Source organism: Oncorhynchus mykiss, chromosome 17, assembly GCF_013265735.2.
Source record: "Oncorhynchus mykiss isolate Arlee chromosome 17, USDA_OmykA_1.1, whole genome shotgun sequence".
NCBI lineage: Eukaryota > Metazoa > Chordata > Actinopteri > Salmoniformes > Salmonidae > Oncorhynchus > Oncorhynchus mykiss.
The window spans coordinates 14,137,768-14,157,747 of NC_048581.1; the positions used below are offsets into that span (position 1 = coordinate 14,137,768).

General features: G+C 45.1%; 3 protein-coding genes across 3 annotated transcripts in view; all 3 read left to right on the top strand.

Moving 5' to 3' along the window:
* Nucleotides 1–19,980, top strand: part of LOC118940024 — a 1,007,326-nt gene that overhangs the window by 715,105 nt on the left and 272,241 nt on the right. The window lies entirely within an intron of this gene.
* LOC110485479 (zinc finger protein 239-like) lies at nt 158–2,864 on the top strand. The gene is made up of 2 exons (XM_036948131.1): nt 158–397; nt 594–2,864. Exon 2 carries the CDS (start codon nt 848–850, stop codon nt 1,793–1,795), a length of 948 nt encoding a protein of 315 aa, XP_036804026.1. The 5' UTR covers nt 158–397; nt 594–847; the 3' UTR covers nt 1,796–2,864.
* LOC110487226 (zinc finger protein 572) lies at nt 5,013–13,083 on the top strand. Its single transcript, XM_036948009.1, has 4 exons — nt 5,013–5,145; nt 7,668–8,748; nt 10,366–11,570; nt 12,625–13,083. Exons 2-4 carry the CDS (start codon nt 7,897–7,899, stop codon nt 12,626–12,628), a joined length of 2,061 nt encoding a protein of 686 aa, XP_036803904.1. The 5' UTR covers nt 5,013–5,145; nt 7,668–7,896; the 3' UTR covers nt 12,629–13,083.

A 19,980-nucleotide genomic window follows, 5' to 3' on the forward strand; every position in this document is an offset into this window, starting at 1 on the left:
ACAATGCCTGGATAGGTATTTTAAGTAAGATCTGTCAGGTGTCAGCAACTTTTGACCAGAGAAACTCGCCTTACATCGACTCAAAATGGCTGCTGTCGTTTCTTTACCAATCGTGAGACTCCACAGACTAATGAAGGATCAACTGTCTCTCGCTGCTCAGAAGAACAATAACAAACCAGGCAGAAAACCAACGAAGAAGAAAAGCTCCACCACCACCACCAGAGGAAGGAAACAATCCACAGGAAAAGGAAACAACTCTGCTGACAGTAAAAGTGTTTCTAGCCAGGTATCATCGGCCCCTAAGTGGTGGGGTCGCCCCAAGGGAAGCAAAAACAAACCCAAGATAAGTCTACAACTCTCCAGCGCCATCTTGAGGCCTGACGAGGTAAAACAAGAGGTAGGTTTAAAGTTGTGGCTTTTAAATTAACATTTAATTGAGATCTTGTATCGCATTTGTATCTGTCTGTGTGAATGTTACAGTATATGTTTACTAGATATCTGTCTGTGTGAATGTTACAGTATATGTTTACTAGATATCTTGACTGGTTGTAAGTTTACTCAGAGAAAAATAAAGGTATTCTAATTTAAACCAGGTGAAACAAGAGATGGACGAGCTGCCTATCCGGACAAAAATTGAACACTGGTTGAACTCTGTGAAGCCAGAGAGCTACGACCCAGAGATGGGTAACACCAAGGGACCTCCTACAGAGAGCGACCCCAAGACAGATGCACATCACCTGGGTATCAAGGCAGAGGATGCCCCCCTGTACTTCCAAGATGGAAGGAGACGCCTGCGGTCGGCTAACAGCCAGCCGTTCAATCTGACTGCATTCCGGTCCGACCCAGAATGGCGGCCTCGCAACCAGAAGGTCCGCCGGTTTCCGTGCCCAGATTGTGGACGGAAGTTCTTCTCCAAAACCACGCTGGAGTTCCACTCCCGGATCCACACACAGTACCGGCCGTACTCCTGCGAGGTGTGCCACAAGACGTTCTCCTGGAAAGCCACCTTGGACGACCAATCCACGATGCGGAACGTCCTTTTTTTTTTTTTTTTTGCCCCCAGTGTGGCAGGACCTTCACGTTCAAATCCAACCTGACCCGCCACATGCGGTTCCACAGTGATGCGCGGCCCTACGTCTGCCTCCAGTGCGGCCAAGGCTTCAAGATCTCCGCCCACCTGAAGCGCCACATGATGGCCCACAGTGGGTGTAAACTGTACGTGTGCCCGGAGTGTGGCCAGAGTTACATGAGTCTGAAGTATCACTGGCTGAGCCACACCGGCGAGCGCCCGCTGTCCTGCCCAGAATGTCCCATGACCTTTGCCCGGCCACACACCCTAATGATCCACCGGCGACAACACACCGGGGAGACGCCGTTCTCTTGCCAGGACGGTGGGAAGAGGTTCAAACAGCGGTGCCAACTGAAAGACCACGTCAGAAGGAAACACACAGGGGAGAAACCATACAAATGCTCTGAGTGTGACAAGTGCTTTGTCACTTCGGCGTCCCGTAATGCACACATGGTTGCCCACACCGGAGAGAAGCCGTACAAATGCATGGAGTGTGGTAAGAGCTACAGTCAGAGTGGGAATCTAACGCAGCACATGAGGAAACACACAGGGGAGAAACCATACAAATGCTCTGAGTGCGACAAGTGCTTTGTCAATTCTACGTTGCGTAAAGTGCACATGGTTGTCCACACAGGGGAGAAGCCGTACAAATGCACGCAGTGCGGTAAGAGCTACAGTCAAACTGGCTCCCTGAAGAGGCACAGGTGTAAGAAGAAACCCAGGTGAGAGGAACCTCCGGCGTACATCCCAAATGCCTCCCTATTCCCTATAAAGTGCACTGGTCCAAAGTAGTGCACTATATGGAATAGGATGCCATTTGGGACACCGTCCCGGTGTTCTCAAGTGTCGGAACTGGAGAGCAATGGAGAGTCGATCCTTAAAATGTAGCACAGCTGAAAGGAACCCGGTTATAGGATTCTCCGGTGTTCTGAGTAGGGAAACTGGACTTTGTTTATAGATGACTTAAAAAGGGACAATCTGTGATTGGTACATACATTTTTGGACTTTTTGGACATGTAGCCATTGATTCTTGAAAAATATCATGTATAACTGCCTCATGAACTTACTGCAGTTAAACTGTCTTACCCCAGTAGAACTCAAAATATAAGATCACCTGACCAGGGAAATCTCTAGGCCTCTTACCTCTTCTATCAATTATTTAACCCTCAAATGAAATCAACCACTTTCACTGTGATGCAGTTTAACTTACCTGATGTGAGCTAGAGGGGAGACCAGCTAGAGGGGAGACCAGCTAGAGGGGAGACCAGCTAGAGGGGAGACCAGCTAGAGGGGAGACCAGCGGAGGACCTACTGAAGGACAACAGTCAACTGCTACAACTAATCAGTACCTGCAGGGGCAGATATCATGTCTTCAACAAGGAGAAAGGTGACCACACTCAGGTCACAGAGCTGCTGGAGAAGAGAGAGGAGATGGAGGAGAGCAATGGTGGAAACCACTTCAATGTCAACACACCCAGTAAGGGAGAAAGAAGGGTCTGGTGGTCACCATGGTGATGTTAGTGGCAGTTGGAGCTGTGTTCAAATTGATCATTGATGACTTATGGAGCAAAATACAAGATGGTGATGTGAAAATCAATACATTATGACTACATTGAATTACAGAGCTTTGATCTAAGTTTTGGTTCGACTCATTGTTGACTTTTATTTACTCCCATTTTATGTGAGTGTGAATGATGGTCATATGTCATTAAGGAGATACAGAATTCTCAAAACATTCTGCATTGTTGTCCAACACATTTGTAACAAATCATGAAATAAATTGAGATTTTTTTAATGTAAACTAATTATTTAACGAATGAATGAAAATATCTACAGTGTACAAAACATTAAGAACACCTTTCCATGACAGACTAACCAGGTGAAAGCTATGATCACTTGTTAAAGAGTTCAATCAGTAAAGATGAAGGGGAGGAGTCAGGATAAAGATGAAGGGGAGGAGTCAGGATAAAGATTAAGTAGTCAGGTTAAAGATGAAGGGGAGGAGTCAGATTAAAGATGAAGGAGTCAGGTGAAAGAAGGGGAGGAGTCAGGTTAAAGATGAAGGAGTCAGGTGAAAGAAGGGGAGGAGTCAGGTTAAAGATGAAGGGGAGGAGTCAGGTTAAAGATGAAGGGGAGGATGCAGGTTAAAGATTAAGGGGAGGAGTCAGGGTAAAGATTAAGGGGAGGAGTCAGGTTAAAGATTAAGGGGAGGAGTCAGGTTAAAGATGAAGGGGAGGAGTCAGGTTAAAAATTAAGGGGAGGAGTCAGGTTAAAGATGAAGGGGAGGAGTCAGGTTAAAGAAGGATGTTTAAGCTTTGAGACATGGGTTGTGTGTGTGTGCCATTCAGAGGGCGAACGGGCAAGACAACATATTTAAGTGCTTTTGAACAGGGTATGGTAGTAGGTATGGTAGTAGGTGCCAGGCACACCGGTTTGTGTCAAGAACTGCAACACTGCTGGGTTTTTCCACGCTCAACAGTTTCCCGTGTGTATCAAGAATGTTCCACCACCCAAAGGACATCCAGCCAACTTGACACAACAGTAGGAAGCATTGGAGTCAACATGGACCAGCGTCTCTGGAGTCCGTGCCCCAATGAATTGAGGCTGTTCTGAGGGGAAACGTGGTGGCTGGTGGGGGTTCAACTCAATATTAGGAAGGTGTCTTTGATGTTTCGTACACTCAGTTTATACTGTATCTTTAAGGTTTATGTTAGAGGTAATGATTGTAGATCGTACACGCACAGATGAATAGGGGAAACCCATAAGAATCTATCTAATTGGTATTGTACATGTATTAAATGGAACGAAATGTCTAATTCCTCCGCTCCGCTAGGTGGCAGTAATGGTAATGTGGATGTCTTGACCAAGAAGAGCAGCAGAAGCAGTCACAACTTCCTTTGATCTGTCTGTTCAGGGTTGCCATGTTCGCAGTTTTGACATTTGGGTAACTTTGAAAATGATGTCACGGGTGAAAATGTATTGGTCACGGGTTGCGGGTTTTTGGGCTACTTCTAAGTTGCACTGCGGTCGCCATGGCATTTCTCTTAAAAAATAAACACTGGCTGTTGACAAACATTCAGTTGATATACATATGAATATTTTATCCAATGATTGAAATTAAGACTGATCCTCAGTAGCCTATCCCAGCAGGTTATTGGGAAACACAAGCACTTCTTACCTCAAATCGCCAAACTATTCATGTAGAATAAATGAGTATTAATTTGAACTAAGCAATACTCTGAATTGTTCAGTTTACATTTTGCCTCGTCTACTGTAGACTATCAGAAATTAGATGTAGGCTACATCTAAGCAAATACCTGCATCTAGGCAAACCATGGCGAAGTTGAATTACAATCATAACCCCAGATTTTAGTTTGTAGCCTTTGCTTATTAAAATGACAAGGCAATCTCACAAATGGTAAATTTATAACAGTTTGTCATCTTAACATCTGGCTTCATACGAACAGCACAATTGACAGAAAATAGCAAAACATTCAGGGGTTTTTTTCCCCCATCCAAGTGGTTCTCGCTCAGATTTGTAGATCCTCCGTCCCTGAACATTGTCCAACTTTCATCACTTAAACTCTGTGTATTGATCTATAGTTATGCACAAAAGTGATTTATTTACAATTATAACCCGAGTTCAAGCCCTGAATGCTGATTGGCTGAAAGCTGTGGTATATCAGACAACTTTTACGTTGGTAACCAGTTTATAATAGCAATAAGGCACCCTGGAGGTTTGTAGTATATGTCCAATAAGGTTGTGTCCAGGCACTCTGCGTTGCTTCACGCATAACACATTTAGCATGTAGTTACGTCTATGTTCCTTGTTAATAGGCTAATAACGTTATGGGAAAATGGTTTATTACAACTCATCTCTTGATGTGAAAAAAAAAATTGTCCTCGTTTCAGGTCTTTTGCACAGGTTTTTCACATGACCTGGCAACCCTGTGTATGGATAACAGTGTTTATTACAAACAGGGATCGTAATTATTTCCCAGAGATAAATGTACTAGCTTGTCGGACCAACTCGGATCACTCATACCCGCTGAAGATTGCTGCCTCCATCTCTGCAGGTAGACTGTCCGTTTCTAGACTTGACAGTTAATGCAGTTGTTGTCTATCCAGGCTGGATCACATCCGGCCGTGATTGGGAGTCCCGGCGCACAATTGGCCCAGTGTCGTCCGGGTTTAGCCTGGGGTAGGCCGTCATTGTAAATAATAATTTGTTCTTAACTGACTTGCCTAGTTAGAATTTTTTTATATAATTTAGGGCTTCCCTCGTGCCCCTTTTCACCTAATAACGTTAGCAGCTAGCTACTGTAGCTAGCTTCCGACCGGAACATAATCAAACCACGACCAACAACACATAGACTATACAGCTAAAAGTAGCGAGTGGAGTTACAAATGAACTATACTAAACAAGTGAAATGTATTACCTGTGATCAAATATTTTTCACACACATAAGCTACGTGTTGCCTACTGTACTTGGGACACCTGCTCCCTGCATTTCCCACTCTCCAATGGCGAATAGACTGAAGGCACACAGGCTTTATTTCCTTGTTTGCGATCCGCAGGTCGGGATTTTTTATCTGGTTACATATACATTGAACATGTTTTGTTATTGTTGTAAAATCAACAACGAAGATGGTGGTGAATGGGAAAGAATGATTGTGTCCCCCAATTTATGGGCGTGGTCAATGGTAATTTATTTGTATTACTTGAATATAGACTCGGACAGTTCTGCTCATACAATGAACACAAATATAAACGCAACTCACTGTTGGTCCCATGTTTCATTTGCTGAACTATTGTTTACATCACTGTTAGTGAGCATTTCTCCTTAGCCAATATAATCCATCCATTGGACAGGTCTGGCATATCAACAAGCTGATTGTGATCATTACACAGGTGCACCTTGTGCTGGGGGACAATAAAAGGCCACTCGAAAACATGCACTTATGTCACACAACACCACAGATGTCTCAAGTTTTGAGGGTACGTGCAATTGGTATGCTGACTGCAGGAATGTCCACCAGAGCTGTTGCCAGAGAAGTTAATGTTCATTTATCTACCGTAAGCCACCTCCAACTTCACCTCAGAGAATTTGGCAGTAGGTCCAACCGGCCTCACTACCGCAGACCACATGTATGGCGTTTGAGTGGGCGAACGGTTTGCTGATGTCAACGTGGTGAAAAGTGCCCCATGGTGGCGGTGGGGTTATGGTATGGGCATAAGCTATGGACAACGAACACAATTGCATTTTATCGATTGCACAAAAATATCCTGAGATCCCGAGATCCTGAGGCCCATTTTTTTCAATTTTTTAAAATCTAATGTGACCAACAGATGCATATCTGTTTCCCCATATTTCAATTGACTGATTTCCTCATATTAACTGTAATTCCGTATTTGGTAGTGAGTGGAAACACCAAGCAGATGCTTCACATGTATACATCCACTGAAATATCTGTCTCATTGTTCTTTCTGTGATACGAGTCATAAAACCCGGAAATGGTTCCAATCGTTTTTTTCACAATTCATTTTTCCATCTGGGAATTTAGAACTACTTCATATAAAGGTCAGTGTTTCGTGTAGGCTTACCCTGGCGTGACATTCTGATGACAACGGTCTCTCGGACAAGATAACTTTTATCAATAATTAGCATAGCACATTTTGGGGAGTAAATTGAGGTGAATATAGTGATAAAACTCCCTTGTCCAAGAGAGAATTACAAGGCTATCAAAACGTCAGGCCAAGGTAAGCGTACACCAAACACACAATTCATGTGAATGTGAGAAATTAATGTCGGAAAAAACCCATTGGAACCATTTCCGTGTTTTTATGGCCATTATGACACATCCACCCACTGTGGCGGACGATTCCGAGCCCAACAAAAACATATTGCAACCTATGTGTTGTGATGATTGCATTGTTTGCTCTAGAACCTGTTAGGTTATATGCCTTGCCTCAATAAGAAGACAGTGGCAGAATATTCAACCACACCTTTGTTTCATCACAAAACCATTCACAAGTCCCTTTGTCATTATTGGGTATTGTGTGTAGATGGCTGAGGATTTTAGTATTTATTTTTTTCAATTTAGAGTAAGAATTTAATGTAACAAAATGGTGGACAATTAAAGGGGTCTGAATACTTCCTGAAGGCACTGTATGTACAGCAATAGTTGAATAAGATGTACTTGACTAGAATATACTGCACTTATGAAATGGGTAAAACAGTATGTAAACATTATTAAAGTGACCAGTGTTCCCTGTCTTATGTACATAGGGCAGCAGCCTCTAAGGTGCAGGGATGAGTAATTGGGTGATAGTCAGCTAGTGACAGCGACTTAAGTTCAGGGCAGGATACTGGATAGAGGCCTGCTAGAGATGGCTATTTAAAAGTCTGATGGCCATGAGATAGAAGCTGTTTTTCAATCTTTCGGTCCCAGCTTTGATGCACCTGTATGGACCTCACCTTCTGGATAATAGCGGGGTGAACAGGCCTTGGATTCCCTTATTATGATTTTGTCAATTTGATTTTGTCTAGTTGATATTCTTCTTTATTCTTACATGTCTCTCCATTACTTCTTACAGATGATGACCAGCTCTGTCTTATACGGAGAAGAGAAGCCATCACAGTCACCCACATGGCACCAGTCTAGAGCTGTCTTATAAGGAGAAGACAAGCCATCACAGTCACCCACATGGCACCAGCCTAGAGCTGTCTTATAAGGAGAAGACAAGCCATCACAGTTACCCACATGGCACCAGCATAGTTTAACAGAACAAGTTTCTCTGCCCAGGTTAACTACATCAACTCAAAATGGAGGAAGGAGATTCTCTGTATAGCGTTAACATGAATCAACTCAAAATGGAGGAAGGAGATTCTCTGCATAGCGTTAACCTGAATCAACTCAAGATGGAGGAAGGAGATTCTCTGTATAGCGTTAACCTGAATCAACTCAAAATAGAGGAAGGAGATTCTCTGCATAGCGTTAACCTGAATCAACTCAAGATGGAGGAAGGAGATTCTCTGCTTAGCGTTAACCTGAATCAACTCAAGATGGAGGAAGGAGATTCTCTGCATAGCGTTAATCTGAATCAACTCAAGATGGAGGAAGGAGATTCTCTGCATAGCGTTAACCTGAATCAACTCAAGATGGAGGAAGGAGATTCTCCCCATAGCGTTAATCTGAATCAACTCAAGATGGAGGAAGGAGATTCTCTGCATAGCGTTAACCTGAATCAACTCAAGATGGAGGAAGGAGATTCTCTGCATAGCGTTAATCTGAATCAACTCAAGATGGAGGAAGGAGATTCTCTGCATAGCGTTAACCTGAATCAACTCAAGATGTCCGCTGCTGTTTCTTTACCCATCTTGAGACTCCACAGACTGACAAAGGATCAACTGTCTCTCTGTGCTCCCAGACTTAACCAGAACAACCCGAAGAACAACAAACCAGGTAGAAAACCAACGAAGAAGAAAAACACCACCAGCAGAGGAAAGAAACAATCCACAGGAAATGGACACAACTCTGCTGACAACAAAAGTGTTTCTAGCCAGGTATCACTAGTGTCTAGACATCAGCACTGTCTGAAGGGAAGCAAAAATAAACCCAAGATCATTCTCAAATTCTCCCGCTCCATCTTGAGGCCTGACGCAGCAAAACAAGAGGTAGGTTTAAACTTGTAGCTTTTAAATTAAAATGTAATTGAGATCTTTTATACCATTTGTATCTGTGTGAATGTTGCAGCTACAGTTAATTCGGAAAGTATTCTGACCCCTTGACTTTTTCCACATAAAAAATGTTTATCAATCTACACACGATACCCCATAATGACAAAGCAAAACAGGTTTTTAAAAATGTTTACAAAGTATTCAGAACCTTTGCTATGAGACTCAAAATTGTGCTCAGGTCCATTCTGTTTCCATTGATCATCCTTGATATGTTTCTACAACTTGATTGGAGTCCATCTGTGGTAAATTCAATTGATTGGACATGATTTGGAAAGGCACACACCTGTCTATATAAGGTCCCACAGTTCACAGTGCATGTCAGAGATAAAACCAAGCCATGAGGTCGAAGGAATTGTCCGTAGAGCTCCGAGACAGGATTGTGTCGAGGCACCGATCTGAGGAAGGGTAGCCAAAAAAATTCTGCAGCATTGAAGGTCCCCAAGAACACAGGTCGAAGGAATTTTTAAGTGAAAGAAGTTTGGAACCACCAAGAGTCCTGACCAAGAAGCCGATGGTCACTCGGACAGAGCTCCAGAGTTCCTCTGTGGAGATGGTTGTCCTCCTGGAAGGTTCGTCCGTCTCTGCAGCACTCCACGAACCAAGCCTTTATGGCAGAGAGGCCAGATGGAAGCCACTCCTCAGTAAAAGGCACATGACAGCCTGCTTGGAGTTTGCCAAAAGGCACCTAAAGGACTCTGACCATGAGAAACAAGATTCTCTGGCATTCCCTGAATGCCAAGCGTCACGTCTGGAGGAAATCTGGCACCATCTCTACTGTGAAGCATGGTGGTGGCAGCATCATACTGTGGGGATGCTTTTCAACGGCAGGGACTGGGAGACTAGTCAGGATCGAGGCAAAGATGAACAGAGCAAAGTACAGAGAGATCCTTGATGAAAACCTGCTCCAGAGCACTCAGGACCTCAGACTGGGGCAAAGGTTCACCTTCCAACAGGAAAACCACACTAAGCACACAGCCAAGACAAAGCAGGCGTGGCTTCGGGACAAGTTTCTGAATGACCTTGAGTGGCCCTGCCAGAGCCCGGACTTGAACCCGATTGAACATCTCTGGAGAGACCTGAAAACAACTGTGAAGCAACACTCCCCATCCAACCTGACAGAGCTGGAGAGGATCTGCAGAGAAGAAATGGGGAGAAATTCCCCAAATGCAGGTGTCAAGCTTGTAGCGTCATACCCAAGAAGACTCAAGGCTGTAATCACTGCCAAAGGTTCCAAAGGCGCTTCAATAAAGTACTGAGTAAAGGATCTGAATACTTACGGAAATGTGATAGTTTTTTACTTTTTAATACATTTACAAACAAAACATTTTTTTAACTGTTTTTGCGTTGTCATTATTGGGTATTGTTTATTAAATTGAGGGGTGGCGGGTGTATTTAATAAATTTTAGAACGAGGCTAATGTAAGATAGAGGAAAAAGTCAAGGGGTCTGAATACTTTCCGAGTGCACTGTATATATTTACTAGATATCTTGACGTAGTATCTTACTATCACTGAAGTTTCCTCTGGGAAAATAAAGCTATTCTGTTCTAAACCAGGTGAAACAAGAGATGGACGAGCTGCCTATCGGGACAATAAGTGATGAACACTGGTTGAACTCTGTGAAGCCAGAGAGCTACGACCCAGACATGGGTAACACCAGGGGACCTACAGAGAGCGACCCCAGGACAGATGCACATCACTTGGGTATGAAGATGAAGGATGCCCCCCTGTACCACCAGGATGATGTGAGGCAGCTGCAGTCGTCTACCGTTCAGCCATTCAATCCGGCTGCGTTGCGGTCTGACCTGGAATGTTGGCCTCGCAACCAGAAGGTCCCCAGGTTCCCGTGTCCAGACTGCGGCCAGAAGTTCTTCTCCAAAATTCAGTTTAAGTTTCATTCCCGGAGCCACACCCAGTACCGGCCGCACTCCTGTGAGGTGTGCCATAAAACCTTCTCCCGGAAAGGCAGTCTAGACGAGCACCGACCAATCCATGAGGTGGAGCGTCCCTTCGCCTGCCTCCAATGTGGCAGAACCTTCACGTTCAAATCCAACCTGACCCGCCACATGCGGTTCCACAGCGACGCGCGGCCCTACGTCTGCCCCCAGTGCGGCCAAAGCTTCAAAATCTCCGACCACCTGAAGAGCCACATGACGGCCCACAGCGGGAATAAACCGTACTTGTGCCCGGAGTGTGGCCAGAGTTTTGTCCGTTACATTAGTCTGAAGTATCACCGGCTGAGCCACACCGGCGAGCGCCCGCTGTCCTGCCCAGAGTGTCCCATGACCTTTGCCCGGCCGCACACCCTTATGATCCACCGGCGACAGCACACCGGGGAGACGCCGTTCTCTTGCCAGGACTGTGGGAAGCAGTTCAAACAGGGGTACCAATTGAAAGACCACGTTACAATGAAACACACAGGGGAGAAACCATACAAATGCTCCGAGTGTGACAAGTGCTTCATCACTTCGGCGTCTCGTAAAGTGCACATGGTTGTCCACACAGGAGAGAAGCCGTACAAATGCACAGAGTGCTGTAGGAGATACAGTCAGAGTGGGCATCTAGCGCAGCACATGAGGAGACACACGGGGGAGAAACCATACAAATGCTCAGAGTGTGACAAGTGCTTCATCACTTCGGCGTCTCGTAAAGTGCACATGGTTGTCCACACAGGAGAGAAGCCGTACAAATGCACAGAGTGCTGTAGGAGCTACAGTCAGAGTGGGTCCCTGAAGAGGCACAAGTGTGAGCAGCAAACCAGGTGAGAGGAACCTCGGGGCTACGCCCCAAATGGTACCTTATTCTCTAAATTGTGCACTAGGGCCCATAGGGCTCTGGTCAAAAGTAGAGCACTGAATAGGGTGCCATTTGGCACCAGCCCCAGTGTTCTGAGTGTAGGAACTGGAGAGAACTGGAAAGTGGGTCCTTAAAGCAGTACAGCTGTAAGCAGCCACGTAGGTGAGAGGGTTCTCAGGTGTTTTGACGAGGGGAACTGGACTTTGTTCATACAGACACCTAGCTGCGTTCCCTATTCCCTAATATAGTGCACTACTAAATGACCAAATAAACCTACAGCTCTGATCAAAAGTAGTGTTGTGTCCCCTCCCCGTGTTACTGTTCCCCCCCTCCCCGTGTTACTGTTCCCCCCTCCCCGTGTTACTGTTCCCCCCTCCCCGTGTTACTGTTCCCCCCCTCCCCGTGTTACTGTTCCCCCCTCCCCGTGTTACTGTTCCCCCCTCCCCGTGTTACTGTTCCCCCCCTCCCCGTGTTACTGTTCCCCCCTCCCCGTGTTACTGTTCCCCTCTCCCCGTGTTACTGTTCCCCCCTCCCCGTGTTACTGTTCCCCCCCTCCCCGTGTTACTGTTCCCCCCTCCCCGTGTTACTGTTCCCCCCCTCCCCGTGTTACTGTTCCCCCCTCCCCGTGTTACTGTTCCCCCCCTCCCCGTGTTACTGTTCCCCCCTCCCCGTGTTACTGTTCCCCCCTCCCCGTGTTACTGTTCCCCCCTCCCCGTGTTACTGTTCCCCCCCTCCCCGTGTTACTGTTCCCCCCTCCCCGTGTTACTGTTCCCCCCTCCCCGTGTTACTGTTCCCCCCCTCCCTGTGTTACTGTTCCCCCCCTCCCCATGTTACTGTTCCCCCCTCCCCGCGTTACTGTTTCTCTTCCTCTCTTTGCAGAACAAAAATGTAGTGCATTATACAGGAAATAGGATGCCATTTCAAACACACCCCTCTGTTTTGTAAAAGCTACCAAGCATTCATTGTTCCTCTGAAGTCTAAAAGAGAATCAACTTGTCCCTTATTTTCAACACTTCCAGGTGATATTGTTGTGACGAAAAGCCCACTCGTCTTAGAGCCTGCCTTCTGTGAGTCTCCCTATAAATTAGAGGACTTACTAAACATCAATGAGATCAACTTCTCCAAGGCGAGGCCACGCCAAGGTCGAAGGATGAGCTAATCTCCTTGGAAACCAAAACACAGATCGAGGAAGTCTTATCCTACTCCGACAGAAGAGTTTCCAGAGAGGACCCTGCGGAGCTCACTGTTGTTCATTCAAGACCACGGACTGAGTTCGCAATACATCCTGCGGGGTTAGAGAAATAATTACATTAACTCTCATAGACTTTAGGCCTACTTTCCTGGACTGATAACTACTCTGAACAAAAATATAAATGCAACATGTAAAGTGTTGGTCCCATGTTTCATGAGCTGAAATAAAAGATCCCATTTTTCCTATACACACAAAAAGCTTATTTCTCTCAAATGTTGTGCTCAAATTTGTTTACCTCCCTGTTAGTGAACATTTATCCTTTGCCACGATAATTCATCCACCTGACAGTTGTGGCATATCAAGAAGCTGATTAAACTGCATGATCATTACACAGGTGCACCTTGTGCTGGGGGAAATAAAAGGCACTCTAAAATGTACACTTTTCACAACACAGATGTCTCAAGTTTTTGAGGGCTTGTGCCCTCAACATGCTGACTGCAGGAATGTCCATCAGAGCTTTTGCCAGATAATTGAATGTTACATTCTCTACCATAAGCCGCCTCCAATGGCATTTTAGAGAATTTTACAGTACGCACAGCCAGCCTCACAACCGCAGACCACGTGTATGGCATTATGTGGGCGAGCGGGTTTGCTGATGTCAACGTTGACAGAGTGTCCCGTGGTGGTGGGGTTCTGATATGGGCAGGCAAGCTGTGGACAACGAACACAATTGCATTTATTTGAATGCGCAGATATACCGTGATGAGATCCTGACGCCCATTTTCATTCCATTTACCTGTCACCATCACCTCCTGTCTCAGCATGTTAATGCACAGCCTTATGTCGCAAGGATCTGTACACAAGTCCTGGAAGCTGAACATGTCCCAGTTCTTCCATAGCCTGCATACTCACCAGACATGTCACCCATTGAGCATGTTTGGGATGCTCTGGATCGACCGTGTCCGACAGCCTGTTTCAGTTTCCGCCAATATCCAGCAACTTCGCAGAGCCATTGAAGAGAAGTGGGACAACATTCCACAGGCCACAATCAACATTCCACAGGCCACAATCAACATTCCACAGGCCACAATCAACATTCCACAGGCCACAATCAACATTCCACAGGCCACAATCAACATTCCACAGGCCACAATCAACATTCCACAGGCCACAATCAACAGCCTGATCAACTCTATGTGAAGGAGATGTTTCACGCTGCAGGAGGCAAATAATGGTCACACCAGGCCCCTACCTTTTTTAAAAGGTATCTATTCCCAGTCATGTGAAATCCATTTATTTCAATTGACTGATTTCCTTATATGAACTGTCACTCAGTAAAATATTTGAAATTGTTGCATGTTGCGTTTCTATATTTTCGTTCAGTAAAAGAACCGAGAGAGGAAGATGTGAGGTGTCACTCCTTTGGCTGTGAGCTATTTCCAGCCCCCTGGCCTCAGCTCCACGAGAAAGAGAGACCACCATCCTCCAAGCACTTATCCCATCCTGACGGAATCCCACTGAGAGGCAGCATCGACATACAATGAATGTCCCTGTTGCATTATTCCTGTTCTATGAAAGTGGCGTTGTGTGTGTGTAAGACGGCAGGTCTAATTTACCAACCCATGATCCATACTGTCTCTGCACTGTCCACATTCAGATGTGATCTGATAGCCTGGTCCCACTGGAGATTTCTGGGTGACAAAACGAGCATTTCACGGTTGTGAAGGCATGTGTTGGTGGAGCCTCTCATATTTCCCTCTCAATTGATAAGGTCTATCTCGTCCTCAAAAGTCTTGTGAATGTATGTGCTGTTGTATTTGCTGAGTTGGGTACGGAAGTTAATTGACCTGTGGAGATGTTCCCTTAGACAACTGTGCTGTATCTTGTATACCCTGCATTTAGATCGTATCTGTTAACTATTGAATTTTCCAACTTATTTAGTCTAGTAAATAAAACCATGAATGAATTATTTGTGGCATAGAGTTAATTTGCAAGACATTGGGTTCTTGGACGTTTTAGAGCTCGCCATCCGTTCAGAATGAGAACATAATCAATTGACTGTTGATTAACACTGTTGTTGATAGAGGATTAGATGGTATACCGGTTAATGATAACTACTGATCGAGTTAATTCAATCTCTATATTAAAACCCTTAATGGTGCCCCTCTTAGATTAATTTGGATAGGACTACCAAATGAGTTAAATAAATGAGATAAAATAATCTTGAATATCCATAGCCAGAAGTCACAACAGTTGCCGAGGTCGGAGGGGCAGACAGCAAGGTTTATGCAAACCCCCACTGTTGCAAACCAAATGCTGGGCTAGAAGCAAAGGGAAATAATGTCTTGGTGCTTTTTCTCCAAGTGGAGATGAAGTTTATGAATTGCCTGGCTGGACTGATGGGAGGGGACAGTGGATACGTGTCTTCCATACTCTTATCACCTTTGGACCCTTAATCAATAGTCTTGTTGTGATAAGGACCAATGAATAACAAATGGTTCAACTGCACTGAAGGAGCGTCCGTATATACTGTTCGATTGGAGAGATTCTACATTAAAATCGAAGAAACCCTCAGAAAAAAAGGTCAGAAAATATCTTGAAACTAAACAGGAAGTTACCAACGTATACTATGCCACAGGAGGTTGGTGGCACCTTAATTTGGGAGGACGAGCTCATGGTAATGGCTGGAGCTGAATCAATGGAATGGTATCCAATACATAAAATACATGGTTTGATGCCATTCCATTTGCTCTGCTCCATTATCATTATGAGCCGTCCTCCCCTCAGCAGCCTCCACTGGACTATGCGTATTGATTGACAGGGTCACATGTAATACAAATCCAATTGTATCCACCCGTGTTGAGGGCCACCGTGACAGGTGTGTTGTTGCCTACCCTCACCACCTGGGGGCGGCCCATCAGGAAGTCCAGTTGTTGAGGGAGGTTTTCAGTCCCAGGGTCCTTAGCTTAGTGATGAGCTTGGAGGGCACTATGGTGTTAAACGCTGAGCTGTGGTCAATGAACAACATTCTCGTGTAGGTGTTCCTTTTGTTCAGGTGGGAAAGGACAGTGTGGCGTGCAGTAGAGATCATCTGTGGATCTGTTGAGGTGGTATCTGAGTTGAAGTGGGTCCAAAGTGTCTTGGATGATGGTGTTGATGTGAGCCATGACAAGCCTTTCAAAACATGTCATGGCTATAGATGTGAATGCTACTGGCCAATAGTCATGTAGGTTACCTTTTTTGGGCATAGGGACTATGGTGGTTTGCCTGAAACATGTAGGTATTTCAGACTGGGTCAGAGAGAGGTTGAAAGTTAAGATACTTGCAAGCGGCGTGCTCTGAGTACATGCCCTTGTAATCCGTCTGGCCTTGTGAATGTTAATCTGTTTAAAGGTCTTACTCACATCAGCTACGGATGTGATCAAACAGTCGTTCCGAACAGCTGTTGTTCTCAAGCATGGTTCAGTATTGCTTGCCTTGCTTGAAGTGAGCATAGAAGGCATTTAGCTCGTCTGGTCGGCTCGCGTCACTGGGCAGCTTAACGGCTGGGTTTCCCTTTATAATCCGAGATAGTTTGTAAGCCCTGCCACATCCGACGAGCATCAAAGCTGGTGTAGCAGGATTCCATCTTAATCCTGCATTGACGTTTGTCTGTTTGATGGTTTGTCGGAGGACATAGCGGATTTTCTTATAATAGTCTGGGTTAGTGTCCCACTTCTTGAAAGCGGGAGCTGTGGTTTATAGCTCAGTGTGGATGTTGCCTGTAATCCAGGGCTTCTGGTTGAAATATGTACCTGTTTTTGTTGACTTTGTTGCATCAATCCCTAGTGTCGTGGAAAATTACAGAATTAGTCACGCTATCCCATGTTTTACTGCTTAAAGATCAGTCTCGTTATATGCTAGCGTTTTTCTAACCTGATACAAACTTGTCTTTGTGTGACTTAGTCACAAGACTGGGCGTATAGCTAAGATCTGTTAGGTGCGACCTCAGCATGTGAGACATCCCGTGAGTTTACTATCTGCAGGAAGTCAGCTGTGTGGAACCTTGCAGGAAGGAGGAGCACATTATGGTGTGAACTGTGACAGAACGCAGTTATATGGTTGAGCCCTCGTGCGATCTTAATATGCACAGACAAACCAATCGCCTTTTACCCTATGTTCCGCCCGTTTCCACACATCTGCTAAACTGCCTTTTCCACTATGTTCCGCCCGTTTCCACACATCTGCTAAACTGCCTTTTCCACTATGTTCCGCCCGTTTCCACACATCTGCTAAACTGCCTTTTCCACTATGTTCCGCCCGTTTCCACACATCTGCTAAACTGCCTTTTCCACTATGTTCCGCCCGTTTCCACACATCTGCTAAACTGCCTTTTCCACTATGTTCCGCCCGTTTCCACACATCTGCTAAACTGCCTTTTCCACTATGTTCCGCCCGTTTCCACACATCTGCTAAACTGCCTTTTCCACTATGTTCCGCCCGTTTCCACACATCTGCTAAACTGCCTTTTACACTATGTTCCGCCCGTTTCCACACATCTGCTAAACTGCCTTTTCCACTATGTTCCGCCCGTTTCCACACATCTGCTAAACTGCCTATGCCACTATGTTTGCCCGTTTCCACACATCTGCTAAACTGCCTTTTCCACTATGTTCCGCCCGTTTCCACACATCTGCTAAACTGCCTTTTCCACTATGTTCCGCCCGTTTCCACACATCTGCTAAACTGCCTTTTCCACTATGTTCCGCCCGTTTCCACACATCTGCTAAACTGCCTTTTCCACTATGTTCCGCCCGTTTCCACACATCTGCTAAACTGCCTTTTCCACTATGTTCCGCCCGTTTCCACACATCTGCTAAACTGCCACGTAGACAAAAGAGGTTGTACTTTTTCTATAAAAATAAAACAAGTCACGACTATGTTTGTTAAGCTTTCAACTCTAAACCGTTCTTGGTGATGGTTGATTGCTTCATTTTTGCAAATCTTATAATAAAGTCGTTGTAAGAGGAATCTGCAGTCTCGTTTTCTATAGAATTGCTACCACACTAGTTAGCCATAAACTTGTTTGGTAGCTATTTACATGTTGACTTGTAAAGGTACAGTAACATAACCAATCTGTCTGACCATGTTTCTTATCAACATTAGAGAGAAAGTGAGCACATTTTCAACCCCAAAAGATTATAAACTTTATCAGAAGTGTGTGTATGTGCGCTACCTACAGACCCTGGTTCGATTCCGGGCTGTATCACAACCGGCTGTGATTGGGAGTCCCAATTGGTGATAGGACGTCAGGCTCAGTTGGTTCTGCATCTCTCTGGTAACAGCACAGACGTTTGATACATTTACACCTGGGTCTATGTTGCTTACGGTGATAAACACTTGAGAAAACGGCAGCAACTCACATTGTATCGGACCAGCCTCGAACTGTATTGGTTAATTTATGGACTCTTTTTCTCTTAGACATAACGTCAGAATCTGGTTGTGGATGTCCCAACACAGATAAACATAATCAATAACTTCAATTAAGATGAATTGTAAGAATACATGTTGTTTGAAGCATGTATTCAATAAAGCCTATGCAACAGGTGCCAAAGCTGTATGAGAGATTAAAATACCTTGTTTTTACGCTGGTCAGCAACTGGTCCTTGTTCTTCTCATCAAAGACCCCATTCTCTCCCTCCATCTTCCATTACATAGATACACAACAGTATGTGGACACTCCTTCAAATTAGTGGATTTGGCTATTTCAGCCACACCTGCTGCTGACAGGTGTATAAAATTGAGCACACCGCCATGCAATCTCCATAGACAAACATTGGAAGTAGAATGGCTTTACTGAAGAGCTCAGTGACATTCAACGTGGCCCCGTCATAGGATGCCACCTTTCCAACAAGTCAGTTCATCAAAGTTCTGCCCTGCTAGAGCTGCCCCGGTCAACTGTAAGTGCTGTTATTGTGAAGTGGAAACATCTAGGAGCAACAACGGTTCAGCCGCAAAGTGGTAGGCCACACAAGCTCACAGAACGAGACCCCCCGAGTGCTGAAGAGCGTAGAGCGTAAAGATTGTCTGTCCTCGGTTGCAACTCTCACTACAGAGTTCCAAACTGCCTCTGGAAGCAACGTCAGCACAATAACTGTTCCTCAGGAGCTTCATGCAATAGCAGAGCAGCAGCACACAAGCCTAAGATCACCATGCGGAATGCCAAGCATTGGCTGGAGTGGTGTAAAGCTCGCCACCATTGGACTCTGGAGCAGTGGAAACGCGTTCTCTGGAGTAATGAATCACGCTTCACCATTTGGCAGTCCAACAGACAAATCTGGGTTCGGCAGATGCCAGGAGAACGCTACCAGCCCCAATGTATAGGGCCAACTGTAAAGTTTGGTGGAGGAGGAATAATGGTCTCGGTCTGTTTATCATGGTTTGGGCTAGGCCCCTTAGTTCCAGTGAAGGGAAATCTTAACGCTACAGCATACAATGACATTCTAGACGATTCTGTGCTTTCAAATTTGTGGCAACAGTTTGGGGAAAGCCCTTTCCTGTTTCAGCATGACAAAGCCCCCTTGCACAAAGAGTGTTGATTTTGTCCACCCACACTAGATGCAATCAGGAGAAACAGGTTGAAATATCAAAACAAACTCTGAACCAACTATATTAATTTGGGGACAGGTTGAATTTAGCTAGCTTGCTGTTGCTAGCTAATTTTTCCTGGGATATAAACATTGTGTTGTTATTTTACCTTAAATACACAAGGTCCTCTACTCTGACAATTAATCCACAGATAATAGGGTAAACCGTGTTAGTTTCTAGAAATTTCTCCTTCTTCAGGCTTCTTCCACTTTGGACTTTATATGGCTGTTGGCAAACAACTTTAAGGTGCATTACCACCACCAACTGGACTGGAGTGTAGACCTCAGTTCATCTTTCAATCACCCACGTGGGTATATGCTCCTAAAAACCAATGAGGAGAGGTGGGACTTGCAGCGCGTCAAGCGTGACAAATAGAATCCGGTTCTATTTTAGCGCCTGGCTCCACAGACGCTCGTTGACTCGCGCAAGCAGTGTGGATGCAATGATTGAATTAGATGTGTACATGTATTTTGCAACGCTCGCTCATGTCACATGCTGACCACACCACAGAGCGCATTCATACCTTAATAGAAAAATACTGCTTGAGTAAGGCAAA

Bases quoted from the DNA above. Each gene is read 5' to 3' on its own strand.
- LOC110487226 (XM_036948009.1), top strand. From the start codon at position 7,897: ATGGAGGAAGGAGATTCTCTGTATAGCGTTAACATGAATCAACTCAAA. The intron at 8,749-10,365 runs GTAGGTTTAAAC...GTTCTAAACCAG, and splicing joins CTGACGCAGCAAAACAAGAG to GTGAAACAAGAGATGGACGA.
- LOC110485479 (XM_036948131.1), top strand. From the start codon at position 848: ATGGCGGCCTCGCAACCAGAAGGTCCGCCGGTTTCCGTGCCCAGATTG.